General features: G+C 35.1%; 2 protein-coding genes across 2 annotated transcripts; one reads left to right on the top strand and one right to left on the bottom strand.

Annotated features, from left to right (window-relative positions):
- The first annotated feature begins 2,244 nt into the window (after positions 1–2,244).
- On the top strand, positions 2,245–5,774 carry LOC105764811 (uncharacterized). The gene is made up of 5 exons (XM_052633813.1): positions 2,245–3,885; positions 3,985–4,461; positions 4,523–4,607; positions 4,777–5,053; positions 5,399–5,774. Exons 1-5 carry the CDS (start codon positions 2,245–2,247, stop codon positions 5,772–5,774), a joined length of 2,856 nt encoding a protein of 951 aa, XP_052489773.1.
- Positions 5,775–13,848: 8,074 nt separating this feature from the next.
- On the bottom strand, positions 13,849–16,035 carry LOC105804335 (peptidyl-prolyl cis-trans isomerase FKBP15-1). Its single transcript, XM_012636903.2, has 6 exons — positions 15,869–16,035; positions 15,637–15,686; positions 15,187–15,249; positions 14,554–14,644; positions 14,317–14,421; positions 13,849–14,105 (listed from the first exon to the last, which is right to left on the bottom strand). The coding sequence occupies exons 1-6, from the start codon at positions 15,933–15,935 to the stop codon at positions 14,014–14,016; spliced, it is 468 nt and encodes a 155-aa protein (XP_012492357.1). The 5' UTR covers positions 15,936–16,035; the 3' UTR covers positions 13,849–14,013.
- Positions 16,036–22,419: the final 6,384 nt, after the last annotated feature.

Below are 22,419 nucleotides of genomic sequence, written 5' to 3'. Positions count from 1 at the left end.
ATGTTGAGATTTATTTGGAATTAAAATAAATGTTTGGCAATATCCTAAAATGTTGTTAAATCGGAAAGGTGATAAAGGGTTGCAATATATGGGTTATGGGTTGAACACTCGGAATAAGTAGGAGTATGTTGTATATAAAAGGGGTTCTGTGTGCTGATTCCCGATTTATGGGTGGTGCTATGTGCGTGATCCACCATATCTTTGAAATGTGAAAGGGGTTGCTATGTGCTGATTCCCAGGGGTTGCTAAGTCTTGATTCCCGATTTCATTGGTGGTGCTAAGTGCGATATCCACCATATCTTTGAAATGAAAAGGGGGTTGCTATGTATCGATTCCCCGAGGGGTTGCTAAGTGCTGATTCCCGATTCATTGGTGGTGCTAAGTGCGATATCCACCATATCTTTGAAATAAAAGGGGTTGCTATGTGATGATTCCCAGGGGTTGCTAAGTCTTGATTCCCGATTCGGTGGTGGTGCTAAAAAGGATCCACCAATAACGGCTAACATTTCGAGTGTTCAACGAAAAAGTGTGGAAGATGAATATTGCCATATGGTGGAAAATTTTATGGGGTAAATATTGAGTTGAATACTAAATCGACCCATGTATGAGATGGGAGAAAATATCAAAAACGCAAAAGGAACGATTTAATTATAAACTGTGTTGAACAACAGCAATTGGGTAACTTTGAAAAATCACCATAAATGGTGGAAAATGAATGGGAAGCTGAGTAATATATGAAATTGAAGTTGAATGTATCTATTCTCATATGAAAGAAATAGAATAAGCAAAGGAGTTGTATTTTTGGAGATATCTGAATTTTACTGAAACAGGGCTGGATTGATTTCGAGATCCCCTGTTCTAACTTTGGAAAATTACCAAAAATTGTAAAAAAATAATTATGGCATGAAATTTATATCCCTGGAATCCTTATTGAGTCTATTTTTATTAGAAACAAGCGAAACCATTTTTCAAATTTTGTACAGAGAGTTAAGTGAATTTTAGTGAGGAAGGGTCAGAACCGTTGGGCAGTGAAACAGGGGAAGGTTTAATGAATAAACTGTACTAATTGGCTGGGTTAAAAATTCTGAAATTTTTATGGTGAAATGGTATATGAGTCTAGGTTCAGGGAAAATTTACGGAACTCAATTTGGAGCCCTGTAGCTCCAGATAAAATAAATTAGCGACTATGACGCAGAAAAACAGCTTGCTGGAAATTGCCTAAACAATAAAGTTATTCATGAATAAGTTTATATTTTGGTGTAGTTATGGGAGTAATTACTTATTTATCATGTGTTTACTTACTAAGCTATATGCTTACTCGATTTTATTTTTCTCTTGGTTATAGTGACTTCCAACAACTCGGAAATTGGAACGAAGTCAGACAATCATCTACACTATCCTTCACATTTGGGGTATTTTACTACTAGTGTTCCGAAATTTTATGGCATGTATAGACACTTTATGTAATGTGGGATCATCATGTAAATATATGTTATGGTTCCCTTTTAAATGTAGTGTTTATTAATAGTTAAACTATATGTGTGTTTATACAAATGAATTTGGTTGGTATATTGGAATGTGTTCTAAATTTGCAGGAGGTTTAAGCAAAAATAAGTAGGAATGCTGTCGAAATTTTTTAAAAATTTAGTAATACCTCATACTCTGTTCCGGTAAGGAATACGGGTAAGGGGTGTTACAAAGAAGGCCCTAATTAATCAAAATTGTCACAGTTATCCTGGAAACCAACAAAAATCCACCAACTAAACATTACTACGGTACTCGACGTCAAACAAAAGCAATGGATCAGAGGTTAGAAAGGCTAGAACAAATGCAAAAAGAAATGCAAGATAGGATGCAGGAACAATTGGACAGAATTCAACAAGACGCATTGGAATCCCAAAAGATTATGAGCCAGCTAGCACAATTGTTGGCTGATAAAGGAAAAAGCCCTGTGATTAATTCAAAAAATTATCAGGAGGATCCTGTTTATCCTCCAGGTTTTACCCCGACAAATACCCAAGCACAACAAGACATAGGCCCACAAGGAGCACCTAGACCTCAACATCGAGCTGGCGCCTCAATACCAGTGCATTTTCAAGTAGGCTCGGGTTCTAACCCTGGGGACAACCCTACCAACCCCGTGGTTCCGGATCTTGATGACATAACAGAGATGGAAAAATCAAAACGGACCTGCCAAAACAACTGGAAGAGCGGTGTAGATGGCTAGAGGAAAAATTTAGAGCCATGGAAAACATCGACTACCAATGTGGAGTTGACGCCAACGATTTAAGTTTGGTTCCTGATCTGGTACTCCCTCCGAAATTCAAGATGCCGGAGTTTGAAAAATACAACGGGACTAGTTGTCCTGGAGCTCATATAACTATGTTCTGTCGAAGAATGACAGGATACGTCAACAATGATCAACTGTTAATCCATTGCTTCCAGGACAGTTTGATCGGGTCTGCAACCAGGTGGTACAATCAACTGAGTCGCGCTAAAGTTAGTTCATGGAAAGATTTGGCGCAAGCTTTCATGAAGCAATATGGCCATGTGACAGACATAACACCTGATCGAATTACGTTACAGAACATGGAAAAGAAACAAAATGAGAGTTTCAGGCAATATGCCCAACGATGGAGGGAAGTGGCAACGCAAGTCCAGCCACCTCTTTTGGAAAGAGAGGTCACTATGCTTTTCATCAATACGTTGAAGGCACCATTCATCAGCCACATGTTGGGGAGTGCCACCAAGAGCTTCTCGGATATGGTAATGTCCGGTGAAATGATCGAAAACGCAATAAGGAGCGGTAAAATAGAAGCAGGGGAAAACTTTAAAAGATTAGCCCCAAGGAAAAAGGATAATGAAGTGAACAATGTAAGCACATATAGCAAGAGCCATTCAAAACCGATTACCGTTGGCCCCCCAAAAATGATAACTCCCGGTTACCAGACCCCCTCAAGGCAGGAGCCCAACACAAGGCCCAACACAAGGACTAACACAGAGAGATTTCAATTTACGCCCATTCCAATAACCTACGGGGAATTGTATCAGAAGCTATTCGATGCGCACATAGTGTCTCCACATTATCTAGAGCCCATGCAACCACCATACCCTAAATGGTATGACATGAATGCCCAGTGTGAATACCATGCGGGGATATCAGGGCATTCGATCGAGAACTGCACTGTGTTTAAAAAGGCAGTAGAAAGATTCATTAAGATGGGGTTGGTAAAGCTTGATGACCCATCAGGACCGAACGTAGCAGGGAATCCGTTACCCAATCTGTCTGATAAAGGGGTAAACGTAATCATTGAGAATGGGGGAAGGAGGATCAAAGATGACATTGCGAAGGTAAATACCCCACTGAAATGGGTTTGGAGGCAAATGATAAATCGAGGCCTAATCAAGCAAGAATCAAAGCAAAGGCCTAAAGGAATAGGGAGATATTGCGAGTTCCATGCTAAAGAGGGCCATGACATTCAAAACTGTACTGAATTCAGGGTCATGGTACAGAATATGATGGACAATAAAGAGCTAAAATTTTATAAAGAGATCAAAGGACTAGAAAAGAGAGAGGTCTATGCCTCGGAGGAAGGACCCGCGAGAAAAGCTCAAAATCGCCCGGTGGTGATTATTTCAAGACCAAGAAACACGGGATCAGGAATACAACTAGCGCCAAAGGTCATAATCCAAAAACCTGTAGCCTTTCCTTACCAGGATAGCAAAAAGGTTCCTTGGAATTATAATTGCAATGTGATGATCCCGGGAGAAGAGAACCCGATAAATGCTTCAAAGGAGGGTAGTGATGTAGGTTTCTATACACGCAGTGGGAAACGCTACGACCCGGCAAATACAAAAGAGGAGTCTATGAAAGGAAAAGCTGTGGCAGTTGAATAAGACAAAGCAAAGACGGCCAGAATTGGGTCACAGGTTAACGAACCCGTGACTAAGAATGAGGCTAGAGAATTCTTAAAATTCTTGAAGCACAGTGAGTACAGCGTGGTGGAGCAATTGCGTAAGCAACTGGCTCGTATCTCAGTGCTCAAGTTACTTCTAAGTTCGGAGTCACATCGTAATGCGTTGATAAAAGTGCTAAATGAGACTTATGTTGCTAACGATATCTCTGTGAGCAAGCTGGATCGCTTGGTTAATAACATAAACGCCGAGAACTTCATCTTCTTCAACGATGATGAGATTCCGCCAGGCGGTATGGGATCTACCAAGGCCTTGCATATCACTGCCCGTTGCAAGGGGTGTACACTACCGGGGATACTCGTTGACAATGGATCGGCACTAAATGTTTTACCCCTATCCACATTAAATAGGCTACTTGTGGATAGTTCTCACATGAAATCATGCCAAAATATAGTGAGAGCATTTGATGGCACTGAGAAAAGAGTGATGGGAAGAATCGAGATACCTCTATTGATTGGTCCAAGTACATACGAGGTGGACTTTTTGGTAATGGACATCAAACCATCTTACAATTGCCTATTGGGGAGGCCTTGGATCCATTCCGCAGAGTCAGACCATCGTCACTTCACCAAAAGGTGAAGTTGGTAGTAGAGGTCGATTGGTGACTATAGGTGCGAAGAAGACATCATTGCGTCAGTTACCGATGATATGCCATATATAGAGACTGATAGTGAAGCGATAGAATCTTCATTCCGATCATTGGAATTCGTAAATGCCACATTTGTCATCAAGAGAAGCAAAATCCCGGAGCCTAAGATATCCAAAGCTACGTCAATGAGCTTCTGACTAACAATGGGAAAGGGCGTTGCTCGGAAGAGGACTTGGAAAATACCTGTGGAGGGCGGGTCAATACCGATCTGGTTAACAAACAGGACCGTTATGGTTTGGGATATAAGCCTAATGCGAGGGAAAGGAGGAAGGAGATGGAGAAAAAGCAAGAAAAGAGAAGGACACGTTTGAGCGGGATAGAAGCCAAATGGGGACCGATAACCTTTCCCCATATATCTAAGACTTTTGTTTCGGAGGGAATTGTCTACCCTGAGGAGAAGGATGAGGTTACAGAAGGAAGGATTGGAAGGTTGGACATCAATGCCATATCCGCGGAAGAAATGGTGGAAAGGAATTTATCGGGTATTCACCCTTACGAACCTGGTAGCGTTCTGAATAACTAGACTGCAGAAGAGATCCCTGTAACATTTAAAACTAATTCAGAGTAATGTTCAGAACACTTGTTGCCCTAAGCCTGGGGGTAACAAGAATCTTTTGTAAAAGGCACATGTCCAAAATCTAATGAAAACTTATCATTCAGTCTCACCTTGAGCAAATATTCTTTCATTCTTTTTCATTCCATTTTTATAATCATACTGTGCATACAAGTATTCTTAGATTCTTTTATTTGGGCCTCTTTTCGTCCCAATAACAGGTCTTCAGATATCAACAAGATGAGCGACGCTGTTACTGACTCAGGATCCCTTTTTGAACAAGACGTGAGTATAGATGATCCTCAGGATTTTGAAGATGACCAAGACAGTGTTTTGTCTCCAGATCTGTTGAGAATGGTGGAGGAAGAAGAAAAACAAATCCTACCCTATAAGGAATCAGTAGAAGTCGTGAGCTTAGAAGAGGTAAGGAATGTAAAGATTGGTACTGGCATTACTAAGGAAACAAGGCGAGACCTCGTTGAGTTACTTCAAGAGTTTAAAGATGTCTTCGCATGGTCCTATCAAGATATGCCGGGGTTGAGTACTGATATCGTGGTACACCGACTGCCTATAAAGGAAGAATGTAAGCCAGTTTAACAAAAGCTTCGAAGGATGAGGCCTGATGTCTTGCTAAAAATAAAGGAAGAAGTTAAAAAGCAGTTTGATGCTGGTTTCTTACAGGTGGTCAAGTATTCAGAATGGGTAGCCAATATAGTCCCTGTTCCTAAGAAAGATGGGAAGGTTCGAATGTATGTGGACTACAGAGACTTGAACAAAGCCAGCCCAAAAGATAATTTCCCACTGCCTCATATCGATACCTTGGTGGACAACACAGCTGGATACTCACTTTTCTCCTTCATGGACGGCTTCTCAGGATACAACCAGATAAAAATGCATCCTAAAGACATGGAAAAGACTACATTCATAACTATGTGGGGGACGTTTTGTTACAAGGTGGTGCCATTCGGATTGAAAAATGCCGGGGCAACTTATCAAAGAGCCATGGTAACCCTATTCCATGACATGATGCACAAAGAGATCGAGGTCTATGTTGACGATATGATTGCGAAGTCTAGAACTGAAAAAGAGCATGTACAAGTGTTGAGAAAATTGTTCCTAAGGTTAAGAAAATTCCAGCTAAAACTTAACCCAGCCAAATGTACTTTCGGGGCTAGATCAGAAAGCTTCTGGGATTCTTAGTCAGCGAAAAGGAATTGAAATTGACCTGCACAAAGTTAAAGCCATACAAGAATTACCTCCACCGAATACTCAGAAAGAAGTTCGAGGTTTTCTGGGAAGACTAAATTACATTGCTCGATTCATTTCACAGTTAACTGAGAAATGTGACCCCATCTTCCGTCTTCTTAGGAAACATAATCCAGGTGTATGGGACGAGGAGTGCCAGAAAACTTTTGAAAAAGTTAAACATTACCTGTCTAACGCCCCAGTATTAATGCCACCATGCCCGAACAAGCCACTGATACTATACTTGACAGTATTTGAAAATTCCATGGGGTGTGTGCTCGGCCAACATGATGAGTCAGGACGAAAAGAAAGAGCAATCTACTATCTCGAAGAAGTTCACTGAATGTGAAACGAGATACTCGACAATCGAAAAATTATGCTGCGCCTTGGTCTGGACTACGCGGAGATTGAGACAATACATGTTATACCATACGACTTGGTTAATCTCAAAGTTGGACCCTCCAAATACATGATGGAATCGATCGCTCTAAATGGAAGGATGGCCTGATGGCAAATTTTATGTCTGAATTTGACATAGTTTATGTGAATCAAAAGGCTATAAAAGGGGCTTAATAGCGATTTTTGGCTAGCAGAGCTTTAGAAGATTATGAGCCCTTGAGCTTTGATTTTCCAAATGAGGATCTGATGTATGTAGCAACCATTGAAGATGATAGCCAAAGAGGCGATGTTTGGAAATTAAACTTCGACGGAGCTTCAAACGCCGTAGGCAACGGAATTGGGGCAGTCTTGGTATCTCCGAATGGAGATTATTATCCATTCACCAGCAAATTGGACTTTGATTGTACAAATAACATGGCAGAATACGAAGCATGCATCATGGGTATCCGTGCAGCTATTGAGCGTAAAATCAAAGTACTAGAGGTGTATGGAGATTCCGCACTAGTAATCTATTAGCTCAAAGGCGAATGGGAGACAAGGGATCCCAAATTGATCAGTTACCGAAAGCTGGTTCTCGAATTGATTGAGGAATTTGATGGTATCACTTTCTGTTATCTCCCGCGAGATGAGAATCAAATAGCTGATGCTTTGGCTACATTGGCTTCCATGATGAAAGCAAATAAACAGGAGGATGTAAAGCCTATCCAAATGAGCATTTATGATGCTCCAGCCCACTGTTATAACGTTGAAGAGGAAAAAGACGACAACCCTTGGTATCAGGACATACTGCGATATGTGAAAAATCACGAATACCCGAGCCAAACAACTGAGAATGACAAGAGAACGTTGAGAAGGCTGGCTAATGACTACGTCTTAGATGGAGAGATCCTGTACAAAAGAGGAAAGGATCAGGTGCTGTTAAGATGTGTGGACGCTGTGGAGGCCAAGCAGATCTTAGAAGAAGTCCATGACGGTATTTGTGGAACACACGCTAACGGTTTCACAATGGCTAGACAAATCATGAGATTCGGATATTATTGGTCTACTATGGAAGGAGACTGCATCAAATATGCTAAGAAGTGCCATAAATGCCAGATTTACGGAGACAAAATTCATATGCCTCCCTCACCCCTTCACGTCATGACTTCCCCATGGCCTTTCTCCATGTGGGGCATGGACGTCATTGGGACGATATCGCCAAAGGCTTCAAACGGACATCGTTTCATTTTTGTAGTGATTGACTACTTTACTAAGTGGGTAGAGGCTACTTCTTACGCCAACGTCACAAAGGCAGCCGTCAGTAAGTTTTTAAAGAAAGAAATCATATGTCGATATGGAATGCCCGAAAGGATTATATCTGACAATGCATTGAACTTGAACAATAGCACGATAGCAGCGGTTTGCAGTCAATTCAAGATCAAGCACCACAACTCATCGCCATATCGTCCGAAGATGAACGGCGCGGTGGAGGCAGCCAATAAAAATATCAAAAGGATTGTGGGGAAAATGACTGAGACCTATAGAGATTGGCACGAGAAGTTACCATTCGCTCTCTATGCTTATCGAACGTCCGTCAGGACTTCTACCGGGGCAACACCATTCTCTTTAGTTTATGGAATGGAGGCAGTGCTACCAATTGAGGTCGAAATTCCCTCTCTCCGAGTTTTGTCAGAACTAAAGTTAGACGAAGCAGAATGGGTCCAATCCCGATACGATCAGCTGAACTTGATTGAAGAAAAGAGGTTAAGAGCTATCCGTCATGGTCAAATGTACCAAAAACGAATGATACGAGCTTACAATAAGAAAGTTTGTCCTAGGAACTTCCATGAAGGGAATTTGGTACTGAAGAAGATCCTTCCCATACAAAAGGACTTTAGAGGAAAGTGGATGCCAAATTGGGAAGGACCATATGTGGTGAAGAAGTCATTCTCTGGAGGAGCACTGATACTAACTGAAATGGATGGAAAGACTTTGCCTAATCCAGTGAATTCAGATTCAGTGAAGAAGTACTTCGCTTAAAAAAATAAAATAATAAATAAAAAAGTAACAAAAAAGGAAGGAAGGAGAGGCCAAAGTGAAAACCCAAAAGGGCGCTTTGTGACCAAAAGGGCTTTGAATTGAAAACCCGTAAAAGGGCGGTTCAAATTTTGATCAAATATGGGGCATGTGCCTGAATTAGCAAGAAGGAGGGATGCTACATCTTGGAGCATCAACAAAGCATCCTGAATTTTCCAAACACGTATCGAATTCAAAGGGTTCCCCAAAAGTTTGGTGCAGAGAAACTCATGCTACGATATCTGGGGCACCTGTTTTCATCTCGTTCATTTTGTATCTTAGCACAATTTGCTATTTTAATTTTGAGTTTTGTTCTCAATAAAATCTTATCCATTATGATAATCCTTTTCATTCTGAATCTTAGCAAAATTTGCTATCTTGATTAATTTATTCATTTTGAACCTTATTCTCAATTAAATTCCATCTTGTCCATTTTGATAATTTTTTCAAGCATTTTTCATTGAATTAACGATTAATGGACTGATAATAATCATGCAAAGAGAGTTTTGCACATTACTCTAAAAAGTTTCTAAATAATACAGGAACCTGAAACGGGACTATTGTTTAGAGCACACCAAGTTTAAGGGTTGAATATCTAAGAAGGAAAATTCTAAATTAAGATTATCCTTTCGAATTTTGTGGTCTAAGCATGAATTGAACAAACAAGCAATGATCACCGAATGATAAGAAGAGATTGCTTGGAATAGAAAGTTCTACAATTGTGTACAAACATTGGTATGACACCTTGAGAATGGTGTAAGACCAAAGGGATTCAGATCCTATATCCTTGATCTGTGATAGCAGAGGATTGAGAAAAGTCAGATCTTTTTACCCTTGAATTACTGTAGGAGGAGAATAGTTCAAATTTTATTACAGTGGATTGAACTTTGAAGATTACGGTGGGAGCAATCCGATTAAGGAAAAGATGAGTGTTACCAATCGAACAATATGGTGTTTTGACGTGTTGGTAATAGAGCCTTAATGAATAAAGAGCAATCACAACTCAAACATTAAGAGATCATGTTCATGACATTTTGCATTCATGCATGCACATTTAGTTAGGAGATTTTGATTCATTCCGATCATAACATCCTAATCACTAGACATAGATAGGTTCATAAAATGGACTTTACAGGTTATGTTCCCCAGAGAACAGATCAATGAAGTTATCTATACCCCTGAAGTCGCAGTGGGGTGGACTGAAGTCATCTTATCCAGTCCTATCTCCCTAAGCAGTAGTGGAGCAGGTCGAAGATGGTAGATCCTATCTCCCTAAGCAGTAGTGGAGCGAGTCGAAGATAGAAGATCTTATCTCCCTAAGCAGTAGTGGAGCGGGTCGAAGATAGAAGATCTTATCTCCCTAAGCAGTAGTGGAGAAGATCGAAGACGGCGAATCTTATCTTCCTAAGCATTAGTGAAGCAGATTTAAGCCACCGGTCCTATCTCCCTAAGCAGTAGTGGAGCAGGTCGAAGATGGTAGATCCTATCTCCCTAAGCAGTAGTGGAGCGGGTCGAAGATAGAAGATCTTATCTCCCTAAGCAGTAGTGGAGCAGATCGAAGACGGCGAATCTTATCTTCCTAAGCAGTAGTGGAGCAGATCGAAGACGGCGAATCTCATCTTCCTAAGCAGTAGTGAAGCAGATTTAAGCCACCAGTCCTATCTCCCTAAGTAGTAGTGGAGAAGACAGAATCAATCCTATCTCCCTAAAGTCGCGGTGGAGTGGATTAAAACCACAAACTTCGTCCCTCTGAAGTTTTTATGGAAAAGATCAAAGCAACAAGACACAGTGGGCAGGAGTGAAGTTATTCAAAGAAGAGAAGCACCAGAAGAAGTCAAGACTTGGTATGACCGGGCAAAATTGGTCCTTTTAAAATCTTTGCTCCATTCTCGTTACACAACAATGAGCAAAGAGGGGCAGCTGTAGAGGCCCAATTTAGCCCAGGCCCGAAACAAAACCAAAATAATAAAATGACCCACGTACAACAGGCCCAAAACGGCCCGGATTCTAAACGGCCCAAGGGGGCCCAAAGACTAGGCAAGCGCAGGGAACCCTAGGGTTCCCTCTCCTTTGCGTCGCTCCTCCTCGGGCGCAACGCCCACGCCTCGTCCCGAGGCCTGCCCAGCCTCCATTGACACTAAAATAGCAATCCTCTCCGTTGACCCCCGACACCTGCAAAAAAGACCAAAAGAAGCAGCACAGAAACGGCAACGAGAAGACAGAAACAAAAGCAAAACATAGAAAAGAAAATAGCAAACAGTAACATGGACCAACAATGTAATCGTGGCTATAAAAGCCACTAAAATAACCTTGTAAAAAAGGGGGGATCAATCGAATAGAAAAGGAGAGCAAAAGTCAATCAAAAAAAAGGTTGATAGTCTCTTTTATCTTCAAGTTTCTACTCCTGTTTTTTAATTTTTATTTTTTTTCGAATATTATTATAAGTATAAAGAGGAAAAGGGGTTAAAACGTACTTGGGGGTTGGGTCGTGCGCCGTCGACGGAGGTCCCCTCCGTTCGTCAAGGTCACGAAAGCCCTTCGAGGGTTCGTTCGTGTTGCAACCGGGGACAAAGGCCGAAAGGCCATTTCCTTTTCTTTTCCACTTCGTTTTTTAAGTACCTAAATTGGTTTTGTTACCTTTTTTTTCCTTTTATAAAAAAAAAGAAGGGGATAAAAGAAGCCTCACCAAGGCGCCGTTGGAACCTCTTCTGTCGGTCTTCGCTTGAGCCAAGGGGAGCAACCGAATGTGAGGCTGAGGTGAGGGGATCTGTCTCTTTAGGGATTAAAATGTTAGGTTTTAGTTTTTCTTTTCTTTTTTGAAGTATTTAAAGGTGACTTTAAACGGCGTCAGATGAGGCTTTTAACCCGGTGGTTCGATCCAACCGCTGCTAGATCCGCGTTTTGACGTAGGGAGGGTTATTTGCGCCAGTCCTCCACTTTTGTGCCTTGGTTCAATCTAGTTTCGTTGTTTCTTTAAATTGGGCCACTTATTTTCCTACGGACTTCATCTTGGTCCCCATGCTACGCTGCGTTTAGAGAGAGTGGGAAATATTTCCGATTAACCCTCCACGTTGTTCGCGCATTGCACATGGGTCCTTGTTTGGTTTTATTTATGTTTGTTCCCTTGTAATTCGGTTTTAGCTTCGATTTAATCCCTTTCGTTTCTTTGGCTTACTATTAATTATTATTACTCTTATTATTATAGATTATTATATTTGTTCATATTTTCATTAATATTTATATGTGTATACTGTTATTTTAAGCTATTATCATATGTTGGCATTTAATCTCATTATTTTCCTTTTTGTAACGCATTATTATGATGGGTTTATTGTACATTATTACATCAAGTCTTTTTATATTGTTATTATATATTGATATTTAATTTCATTATGTATAACTTTATATGTTTTCTACGCTAATCTAGTATAATATATATATATATATATTCGTGTGCAATCTTATTTTATAATACCCTTTTTAAAGCCCATTTATACACCTATGTATATATTCTACATATATATATACACATACTTTATATACTTTCTATAATTTTATACATATTTTAATGCATATACGTACGCTTACCTACATGTTTATATATATTTTCTACAGTAATTTTGAAACATATACATATATATACGTTTTGCAAACTTCCATAATTTTACATATATATATATATATATATATATTTTACATTTCTATAGTTCTATTCATTTTCTTTGTTCATTTCTTTATTTACATTTTCATTATTATTTTGAGAGAACGTTTTGATCTTATTTGCTTATATGTATTGCTATTTTACATGTCATTGATTTGCCCTTTTTTTATCCAATTTCCTTTCATTGCTATTACTCGTATTATTTATGCTACGCCATTGTATTCATTAACATCTTATTACGCATACTAATACCCTTTTTAAAAAAAATAATAAAATTTTCAAAATAAGGCAATATTTTACGTTTGGAGAATCGAGGAAACGTGCCCTAACGTGTTGGGTGTCGATTACTCGTTTAACCAAATAGTCGAATATCCTTTCGAAGTTTTAAAATAAGGCAATGTTTTACGTTTGGAAAATCGAGGAAACGTGCCCTAACGTGTTGGGTGTCGATTACTCGTTTAACCAAATAGTCGAATATCCTTTCGAAATTTTAAAATAAGGCAATGTTTTGTATTTGGAAATTCGGGAGAACGTATCCTAACGCGCTGGATTTCGATTTCTCGTTCGTCCAAATAGCCAAATATCCTCTTAATTTTCAATCCGTCATTCGAGGTTTTTTTTAGGATCGTACCCTAAATCTCTTTAAAATTTTCAATCTTCGACATTAAGAAATTAATTAATCAACTTAGGTACCAATTTTGGGCGTTACGAGGGTGCTAACCCTTCCTCGTACGTAACCGACTCCCGAACCCATTTTTCTAAATTTCGTAGACCAAAATCGTTGTTTTAATAAAATTAAATTGTTTATTAAAAACAACCCCTTTTACAAGGTGGTCTAATCACACCTCATTAAAAAAGATTGGTGGCGACTCCTGTTTCGTTTTTATTTTTTTTAAAACCCAAGTCGACCCCGTTTTTATCAAAAAATGGTGTCAACAAATTAGTTTAAGTTATTCGAGTTATTCAGATCAAACTCGAATAAAAAATCAAAATTTTCGATTTAATTCGCATATGAATTACACAATTCGAGTTATCCGAAAATCTGAATAAGAAAAGACAAAACTACATAAATGTTTACCTTTTCTAAAATTAAAAGTCAAAATAATTAAGTAAAAAGGAAAACTAAGTCGTTTTAATAAATGTTTACCCATTAAGTTCAAAGGCAAAATCATTAAGTTAACTCAACTCGACTTGACTCGAAATTTTTTGACTCAATTCGATTCGACTCGATCAAATGCTCCCCTTTAACCATACTATCTTTTTTTATTTTTATTTAAAAAAATTTCTAAATTAAATATTAGCTTCTCCAACTAAGTATCAATAAATAGTTTTTTGCTTATGGAAAAATGGCACCAGAATTTGTTTTCTAAATCCCAGCCAGAAAGGCTGGTGAGGTTTACCATTGCTAGCATTTTTAAAGGAAAACAAACGTAGTAAAAGGATAAAGCTGCTCAGACGAGTGCCTATCATCAGTTATTATAGCTCATCTTCACTTGTATTATCCCCTCCGCTGGATGGCTTCCCATTGACTGCAACAAGCTCCGTGTCAAATACTAGTGTTGCTCCACCTGTTTGGCACAACCACAATTTTGTCATATTTTCCTTTGCATTGGACCATAAAAAGCAAATGGCTTTTTATGCAATTATGTATTGCTGCTTTGCTTAATAACATCGGTCCTCCAATTAGATGAGCAGTGAACAGTTGGTTATCATTACCAACTTAAGCCATTGAAGTAGTTACTATCATCCATATAAGGACAACAGCAACAAAAGAATTACCTGGGATTTTGGGTGGTGAACCATGGTCACCATAACCAAGCTTTGCGGGTATTTTCAACTTCCGCTTCTCACCGACACACATTCCTAGTAGTCCTTGGTCCCATCCTGTAAAGAGAAAATTTTTTCAAGCATCAATCAACTCCATGCATGCAACAATCAACAATCCAGTCATAAAGTGAATGAACCATTGTCCGAAACTTAGCTTAAGGTTGTCAGTGGTTGCTAGAGGGAACAAACCTTTGATTACTTGACCACTACCAAGCTCAAATTCAATTGGGTCACCCCTTTCAAAACTTGAATCGAATACAGTTCCATCAGTGAGTTTCCCCTGCAGAAAGGGATCACAATACATGAAAAGACAATTACTTGCAAGTTTCCAACCATAAACGTTTCAATCAGCACTATGCTCTCAAAAGTTCAAATTGACTAATAATTTACTTTTAATCAGTTTTTAGTGAAAAGAAACTAACAAATGGATTCAAAACTGAGAACAAATGGCAGAATCAAAGGGTTATTACAATTTACAAACATCCATTTGTGACAATACATAACACCCACAAAACTATCCAAGTCAATGCCCTTCACTCTGAAATTTAAAATATCATGTAGAAAATTTACTAAAGGTCTAAACCAAACTCCTCTTGTCAAAATTCAACAAAAGGAACATGCTAGAGATGTTGAAACCAATTGACATATAGCACCTAAAGAACTCCATTGATACTATCGTATTCAAATTTTCAAAAGAAGGATCCAATATGTTTCTCAAAAGTTCACCAAAAAAATCCACAATCAAATATTTGTTACTTACATTTAAGGGTCAAGCGAGCAATTATAGTACAAAAATAAAATATCAAGCTGAAGCCAACATACCCGATAGTGCACTTTGATTCTATCACCTTTGTGAGCTTGGAACTCGCATGATTTGGGCTTATGCTGTGAAAAAGTGAAGAAAAAAAATACATAATAAGACAACAAGCAACAAAGAATGGCAATAAAAAAGGAAACAATTTCTAATATATGAACAAACAAACAAACAAACATGGTAAAGGCAAGGTCAGGAACTAAAACTGCTGTTACCAAATTATAAGGTAAAAACTAACAACGCAGACTAAGAGTTTAAATTATTCATTTGATGTGATTCAATAAGCAAAAGTAACAAACTCCATGCTCACAGATAAACAACCATGAAAAAGCAATGCAAGCGAAGAAGAATGAATTTATATCATTATATAAATGAAAAAAAAAAAGAACAATTAATTACCTCGGATTAAATCACTAAAGCACTAACAAAATACCGTTTAAACACATTTAAAGATATACCTTGACTCCGATCTGTAGCTGGGTCACATCGGCTGACTTCTTGGCATTCGCTGAAGAATGGAAGAGTAAAAAAGAAGAAGCCAATAATAAACGTCAGTTGCGTAAATTGCCTTACAAATAGAAATGAAGGATTAAATCGAAACAAGAAATTAAGTTTAAAAAATAGATTAGATCTGGAAACAACGAGACGGTATGATTAATGAGATGAAATTTGATCGGACTGAAAACTTACCAAATGTAAAAAGGATCAGCAGAAGAAGCAGAATCGGAGCAACCTTCAACGCCCTGCTGAATCGCATTTTTTAATTTCTTTGATCTTCACTCTCCCAACTCTCTGAATGTCGTAAAATTCTGGTGTTTGGATTTCTATAAACAAACCTCGGAAGCTACGTCGGTAACGGTAATGGGCTAAAATGATCTTCTTCTTGGATTCCATTGGAGGCCTTATGGTATGTTAAGGCCTTTTAGACGTCCAATGGATCTATCTCACTATTTTATCGTTGGAAGTTTGTTTTTGATAATTGAGGGAGGAGAAAATATTTTCTATATTTTCCTATGTTTTTTTACAGAAAACGGTTTGGTTAACGAAAAATAAGTCATTATTTTAGTAAAATAATTTATCATTTTGAAAAGCTCAAGTTATTTTCCGGAAAAGAGCTTTTCTATGGGTAATTTTATTTTTATATAAAAATTAAATTAAATAAAGTTTAATACTATTATATTTTTATTTTTATTTTGAAATATTTAAAATTATTAATATATTAATATAAAATATTATCATTTTAAATATTATTAAACATGCATATTTAATTATTTATATTTAATCATATAATAAATTATTAATATAATTAATATAATTTATCATTTTAATAAATTATTTAATATTTTAATTTTATTTTAATAATAAATTTAAAATAATATTCTTCAAATATTATTGAAAACATTTAATATTAATATTTTAATAATAAATATTTATTACAATTATAGATATATTAATAATAAATGTTTTGTAGTATAAAGGTTAAAATATGTCATAAGTCCATATACTCTTCACAATTTTGGAATCTAGTCCCTATGCTTTTATTTTTAAGAATTTATTAGTCCTGTACTTTTATTTTCAAGAATTCAGTCCTCTAGTTTTCAAATTTGAAAATCAAGTCTAATTATTAGCATTGTTAATTTTTTTGTCAATTTTGTTGATGTCACATTTTTAAATAAAAATACTCACTTAGTAGTCATATATCAAAAAATAATGTTGTAATGAACCTGAATTTAATAAAATAATTTTAATATATGCAAAAACAATGTAAAATATAAATTTATAGATATAAAATAAACTCAATTAAACAATGAAAAGTTAAAATCACAAATGTATGTTTGTTTAATTGAAAACAACTTTTATGAAATAATCAGTTCTTCCTAAAAATAAATCATTTTCAAAAAACAAACGGAGCCTAATATTCTTTCCATTTAGCTAAGAGATCTTATCATTGGAAGTTATTTTTGGGTCTTATGGTTTCAAGACTGTTTCTTAAAAATAAAGGCATAGCCTTTCACATTTTCGATTTGATATTTTAGTTTCTTTTTTCTAATTTGGCACATGAGTTTTATTTCTCAATTTAGTACTTAAGTTTAACTTCAATATTTAATTTGGTACTCAAACCAAATTACATTATGTGACCTAATGAATATTTAACACATGTTACAGTAAAAGAAAACATAAGTACTCAATCGGGCCAAAAAACTCAAGTACCAAATTGAAAAGTAAATCCAAACTCAAGTGCTTGATTGGGGGAAAAATGCAAGTATCAAATTGAATAGGTACCCATTTGAATATTGAAGCCAAACTCAAGTACAAAACTGGAAGAAACTTATGTATCGAATGGTATATTAACCTTAATAATCATTTTACTTTTTACCAGAGATAAATATTGTATCATGGATGAGAACAGATTAATTCTTAAAATATAATGTTGTATTCCTTTAAGAGAAATTTTCAAAGTGTCGTTTGTCGAGAGTTGATACAATCCATCCTCTGTATTAGCTTTTACCAAAGTGAACTTGAAATGTTTTACTCTTTTTTCTTATGTCTAGTCTTTGAGATACATTGAGGTTTGGTTTGAAAGACTTTTCAATTATTTTCTTTTTTTTCTTTTTGGAGAATAATTAACTTTTTAAAGAGGAACTTTATTCTTGCTTTTTGAAAGAGAGATTAACTTTATTAACACCTAATATTCCTTTTACAATATATTGGTTAATTATGTAAGGAATTATTTCCTATACATTAATTTTCACTCTTAAATAAAGAATAATTATGGGCAACAGTGAATCATGAAAATGTAATATTAACATCTGATAATTGATTGGGGTGATAAGTAGGGTGTTTAATCAGTTAATCCATCGGTTAATTGAATTGAATTAGTATTAATTGAATTTTTTATTTTTTAATCATTAATTGAACTGATTTTTTTCAAAAGATTAATAGAACCGAAATATTTTGATTAATTCGCCATTAATTGAATTAACCAAAAATTTATATGTTTTGTTTTTCTTTTGTTAAAACAAGTATGAAATATATTAAAAAAATTATAATGTTCATTTGACCAGATTAACTGAATTAACCGAACTAGTAATAGCCTAATACATATAATATATTATATTATTTATTAAGTTCGGTTAATTCGGTTGATTACCCGATTTCGAACTGAATTAACCGTTAACCGAAATTCCAAAAAACCTTTAACCAACCTCCGACCAAACTAGATCGGTTAACTAACCGATTAATTGAGTTAGATCAGTTCGCCCGGTTAATTCGGTTTTAACCAAAGTTTGAACACCCCTATTGATAAGCATGCACCAATCAAGTTGATATAAAAAAATAATATATTTTTCGATAATATGTGAATTTGTAGGGTTTTTTTATTTAGATAATACAAAAAATTAATTATGAAAATGAGATATGTTGTAGATTATTTACAAGAATGGTATTTTTTTACAGTAAAATTAAGTGTCGTCAATGTGTTAAGCTGCATCACATATAAAAATTAATATTTTAATTTAAAAAGGGGTGATGCCAAAATGCTAGGCGGCACCTCTTTTCATGACTTTTAAATTTTTTTTAATATGGAGTGGTTGTGGTATAATTTTGAATTTCATACATTTATTTTATGGAAATTAGAAGTTAGTCCATTTATTTTAATTTATCATAATTTGATATTTGATGTTTTTAATTTAAAATTTTAGTCAAATTATTTAATTCTATTAAACTCGATCATCAAATTACTTACCTCAAGATCAACTGTTTATCAAATTCATATGCAAGGAATTAATAAAATCATCAATTCAACAATTTATACGTGACAAATTAGTAAATTTTGAAAAATTTATGTTTTTATGTTTCAATTTTTTTTTTGGGGTATCATGTATGTTTTCTATAATCATCTAATGTTTAGTATTGCGTTGAGCGAAGTTAGAAATGGCAGGACCTCAACCCCTAAAATGATTTTTTTTCATTTAAGCCCTTTTATAATTTATAAAATTTTAAATTAGTAATGATAAAATTGCACTTTGGCCCCCAAAATGATAAAAAATTGATTTAATCCTTTAAAATTTATAAAGATATAGGCTTTTAAAATGATGAAATTGCATTTTACTATTGAAAATATACAATTTATTTCCGCCCTAGATAAATTTTCTTGCTTTTCCCTGAATATTTCTAAGTTTATTTTAAAGGATTAATTATGAAAATTTATCTCTTTACTTTATAAAAATGAGAAGTTATTCCTTTACTTTAATTTGTTAAAATTTAATCCTCGTACATTATTAAAATTAATCCAATTGTTGATAAAACATATAAACTTGAACCATTGATTCTTTTCTTATTCGCCACATATAAATTGTTGAATTGATGATTTTATTAATTCCTTTCATATGAATTTGATAAACGATTGCTCTTGAGGTAAGTAATATGATAATCGAGTTTAATAGCATTAAATAATTTAACTAACTTTTAAATTGAAAGCATACAAAGATCAAATTATGATAAATTAAAATAAATGGACTAACTTCTAATTTCCATAAAAACAAAGGTCTGAATTTCAAAATTATATCACAATCACTCCAACTAAAAAAAGAGTAGAAGTCACGGTGAAAAAAGAGTGCCACCTGATATTTTGCCGTCACCTCTTTTTAAATTAAAATATTATTTCTTTAATTTATTATTTTATTTGTTTTTATTAAAATATTATTTTTTTATAAGTAGTGCCGCTTAATACATTGATTGTATCTAATTTTGTTTTAGAAATATACCATTCTTGTGAATAATATACAAAATACCCCATTTTCCTTTTTTTTTATTATATAAGTAAAAAATCTCAATTTGTAAAAATTAAATCCAAATTGCTGACAAAAACCACGTGTAGATTAATTAATTAAAGTTAAATTAAATATTTAATTTGATTATTAAAAACAAAAAACAAGAAGCCAGGCAAAGACGTTGGTTGCAAGTTTTTAAATTTTGGACAGCTATTCCACATTGAAGAGCAGATGGACGTGAAACCCTTCCGTAAGCTATTTTTCTGATTGCGACCCGCAATTGTGGCATGTTTTAGTGATGTCTCTTCCAAGTTGACTTGTACCCAAATTCGTCCAAACTTATCTCTAGAACCAGCAAATGTTTTAACAATTATAAGTGTGATGATGGTGAAGTGTGCTTCTTGTCACACCAAATATACCCATTCGAATTCTCAAAAGAAATATAATGAATAGTTCTGGATGATACACTTAATCCATCACATCTTCAATTTGATGAACATTTCGTTCAATCTTTTCAAGTCAACTTTAACAAATATCACTTTATGTATAGAGTGCCAAATTGAATATACGAGACTAGAGACAAAGCCAGAGGAGCAAGGAGGGACTTTAGCCTCCCTTGATCAAATGTTGTCTGATTTTGTCTCTCCAACCAATATATTGCAAAGATAGCCTCTATATCCACATTTCTTACTTCTAGTGGTGACATTACGCCATCCTTATACCATCTAACACGCTCTGTAATTTTTGTGTTACAACTAACTTGAAAATTTGGTTCCCATTGAGGGACTAATTTGGGTACAGCCTGCGTAACCGCAAAACTCCTATCCGCAATATCACCGACACACCAACATGAAACGAAGGACTGTGGAGCCCAACGCCCCAACCCCACGCAACGGCTCTCTTCCCTTTTTTCCGAGTCACCATCTCCTTTTTTATTTCCTTGCTTTTCGCTACGTTTCCAGGAAACTGAAGAGAAAGCTATAACTATACTAGACAACAGACCCTACCTTCTATGTCTTATTTATGACCCCCTTTTGATTCCTTAAATATTACTTAACCCGTCACCAATCTTATATTATTTTATCTGTTACGCATTAAAATGGGCAAGTTGAATTATTTGTAATGGAGGATGAAATTATTAGGGTTTGAATCATGTTAACAAAAATTTATAGGGCTAGTTTTTCATTGTTTTTCAGAAACACCTTTGAGATAAAAAAATTATTAAGTAAAATGTTGTTTTTTAAAAGTGTTTTTTTGATAAAGTATTTTTTGTCCCAAAAAATAGAAGCAAAAAATCTCGATTTTTGTTCAAAAGTACTTTTAAAAAGCAATATTAACGTGGTTCTTAGGGCCAGTTCTTCATTGTTTAAAAAAACACTTCTGACTCCAAAAGTACTTTTGAAAGAAAAGCTATGAAGAACAAGCTATTTTTGGCTGAAATTTTTAGCTTTTCAGAAAAAGCACTTCTGAAAAGAAGCTGAAAAGGAGAAGCTAAAAATTTTAGCTTTTACTCTCCTAAAAGTACATTTGGTGCTTAATTACTTTTTCACCCCTCTAATAACATGGTATTTTTATTTTTTTTCTTGGTGCTTAATTACAATTGTGTTAAAATCATTAATTAAAAATAAAAATATTTTTTAAAATACTTATTACAAATATTTAATGGTTATATTTAAATATTTAAAATATAGTTTATATATTCTAATTAAACTTTATAAATAATTAATATTTATTGCTTAAAAATATTTAAAATTTATATTTCATATATTAAAATATTAACAACAAGTTATAATAATTTTTTATATTCTTACTAAAATATAATAATATTAACTAATTTAAATATTATTTAAATGCATATTTGTTACTTGATAATAACATGTCTAAAATGGACATTTTATTTCTCAAAAGTACTTTTTGACAGCAACGCTAAACACTCAAAATTTAAAACAAACTTTTCAAAAGTATTTCTCAAAAGTATTTTTCAAAAGCAATGAAGAACTATCCCTTAATCACTTGATTCTTTGAATCGCTAGTATGGATACTACTATTTGGATATTCTATTTTACTTTTCTGGATTATAGATGTAGATGGCTATCTAAATCTAAAAAATATTTTGACATAGATATTTTACAAATTTGGATATCTAATTCTTCCTCAACTATTTGGACCAATTTGGATGAATAGAGTGGTTGGGTGCAGTGCGATGTATTTAGCTTATTTTCTGTCTCATACTATAATATCTAATCTCATCGCTATCATTATTTTTACACTAATAATAAATAAACACATCACACATTCAAACTCCCATTATAAAAAATAAAATACAAATATCCAATCAATATTTTTCTCCGGATGAGAATTATCACTTTATTATTTCTTTTCTTTTATCTTTTATCTTTTACCTTTTTAAAGTGTGTATCAGAAAAGCAGTGTTCTGTCCCACGCTAGAGTCTCCAATACACTTGTCGA

Source organism: Gossypium raimondii, chromosome 7 (assembly GCF_025698545.1).
Source record: "Gossypium raimondii isolate GPD5lz chromosome 7, ASM2569854v1, whole genome shotgun sequence".
In the NCBI taxonomy this organism is placed as follows: domain Eukaryota; kingdom Viridiplantae; phylum Streptophyta; class Magnoliopsida; order Malvales; family Malvaceae; genus Gossypium; species Gossypium raimondii.
This window is presented reverse-complemented; position numbering and strand designations above follow the sequence as displayed.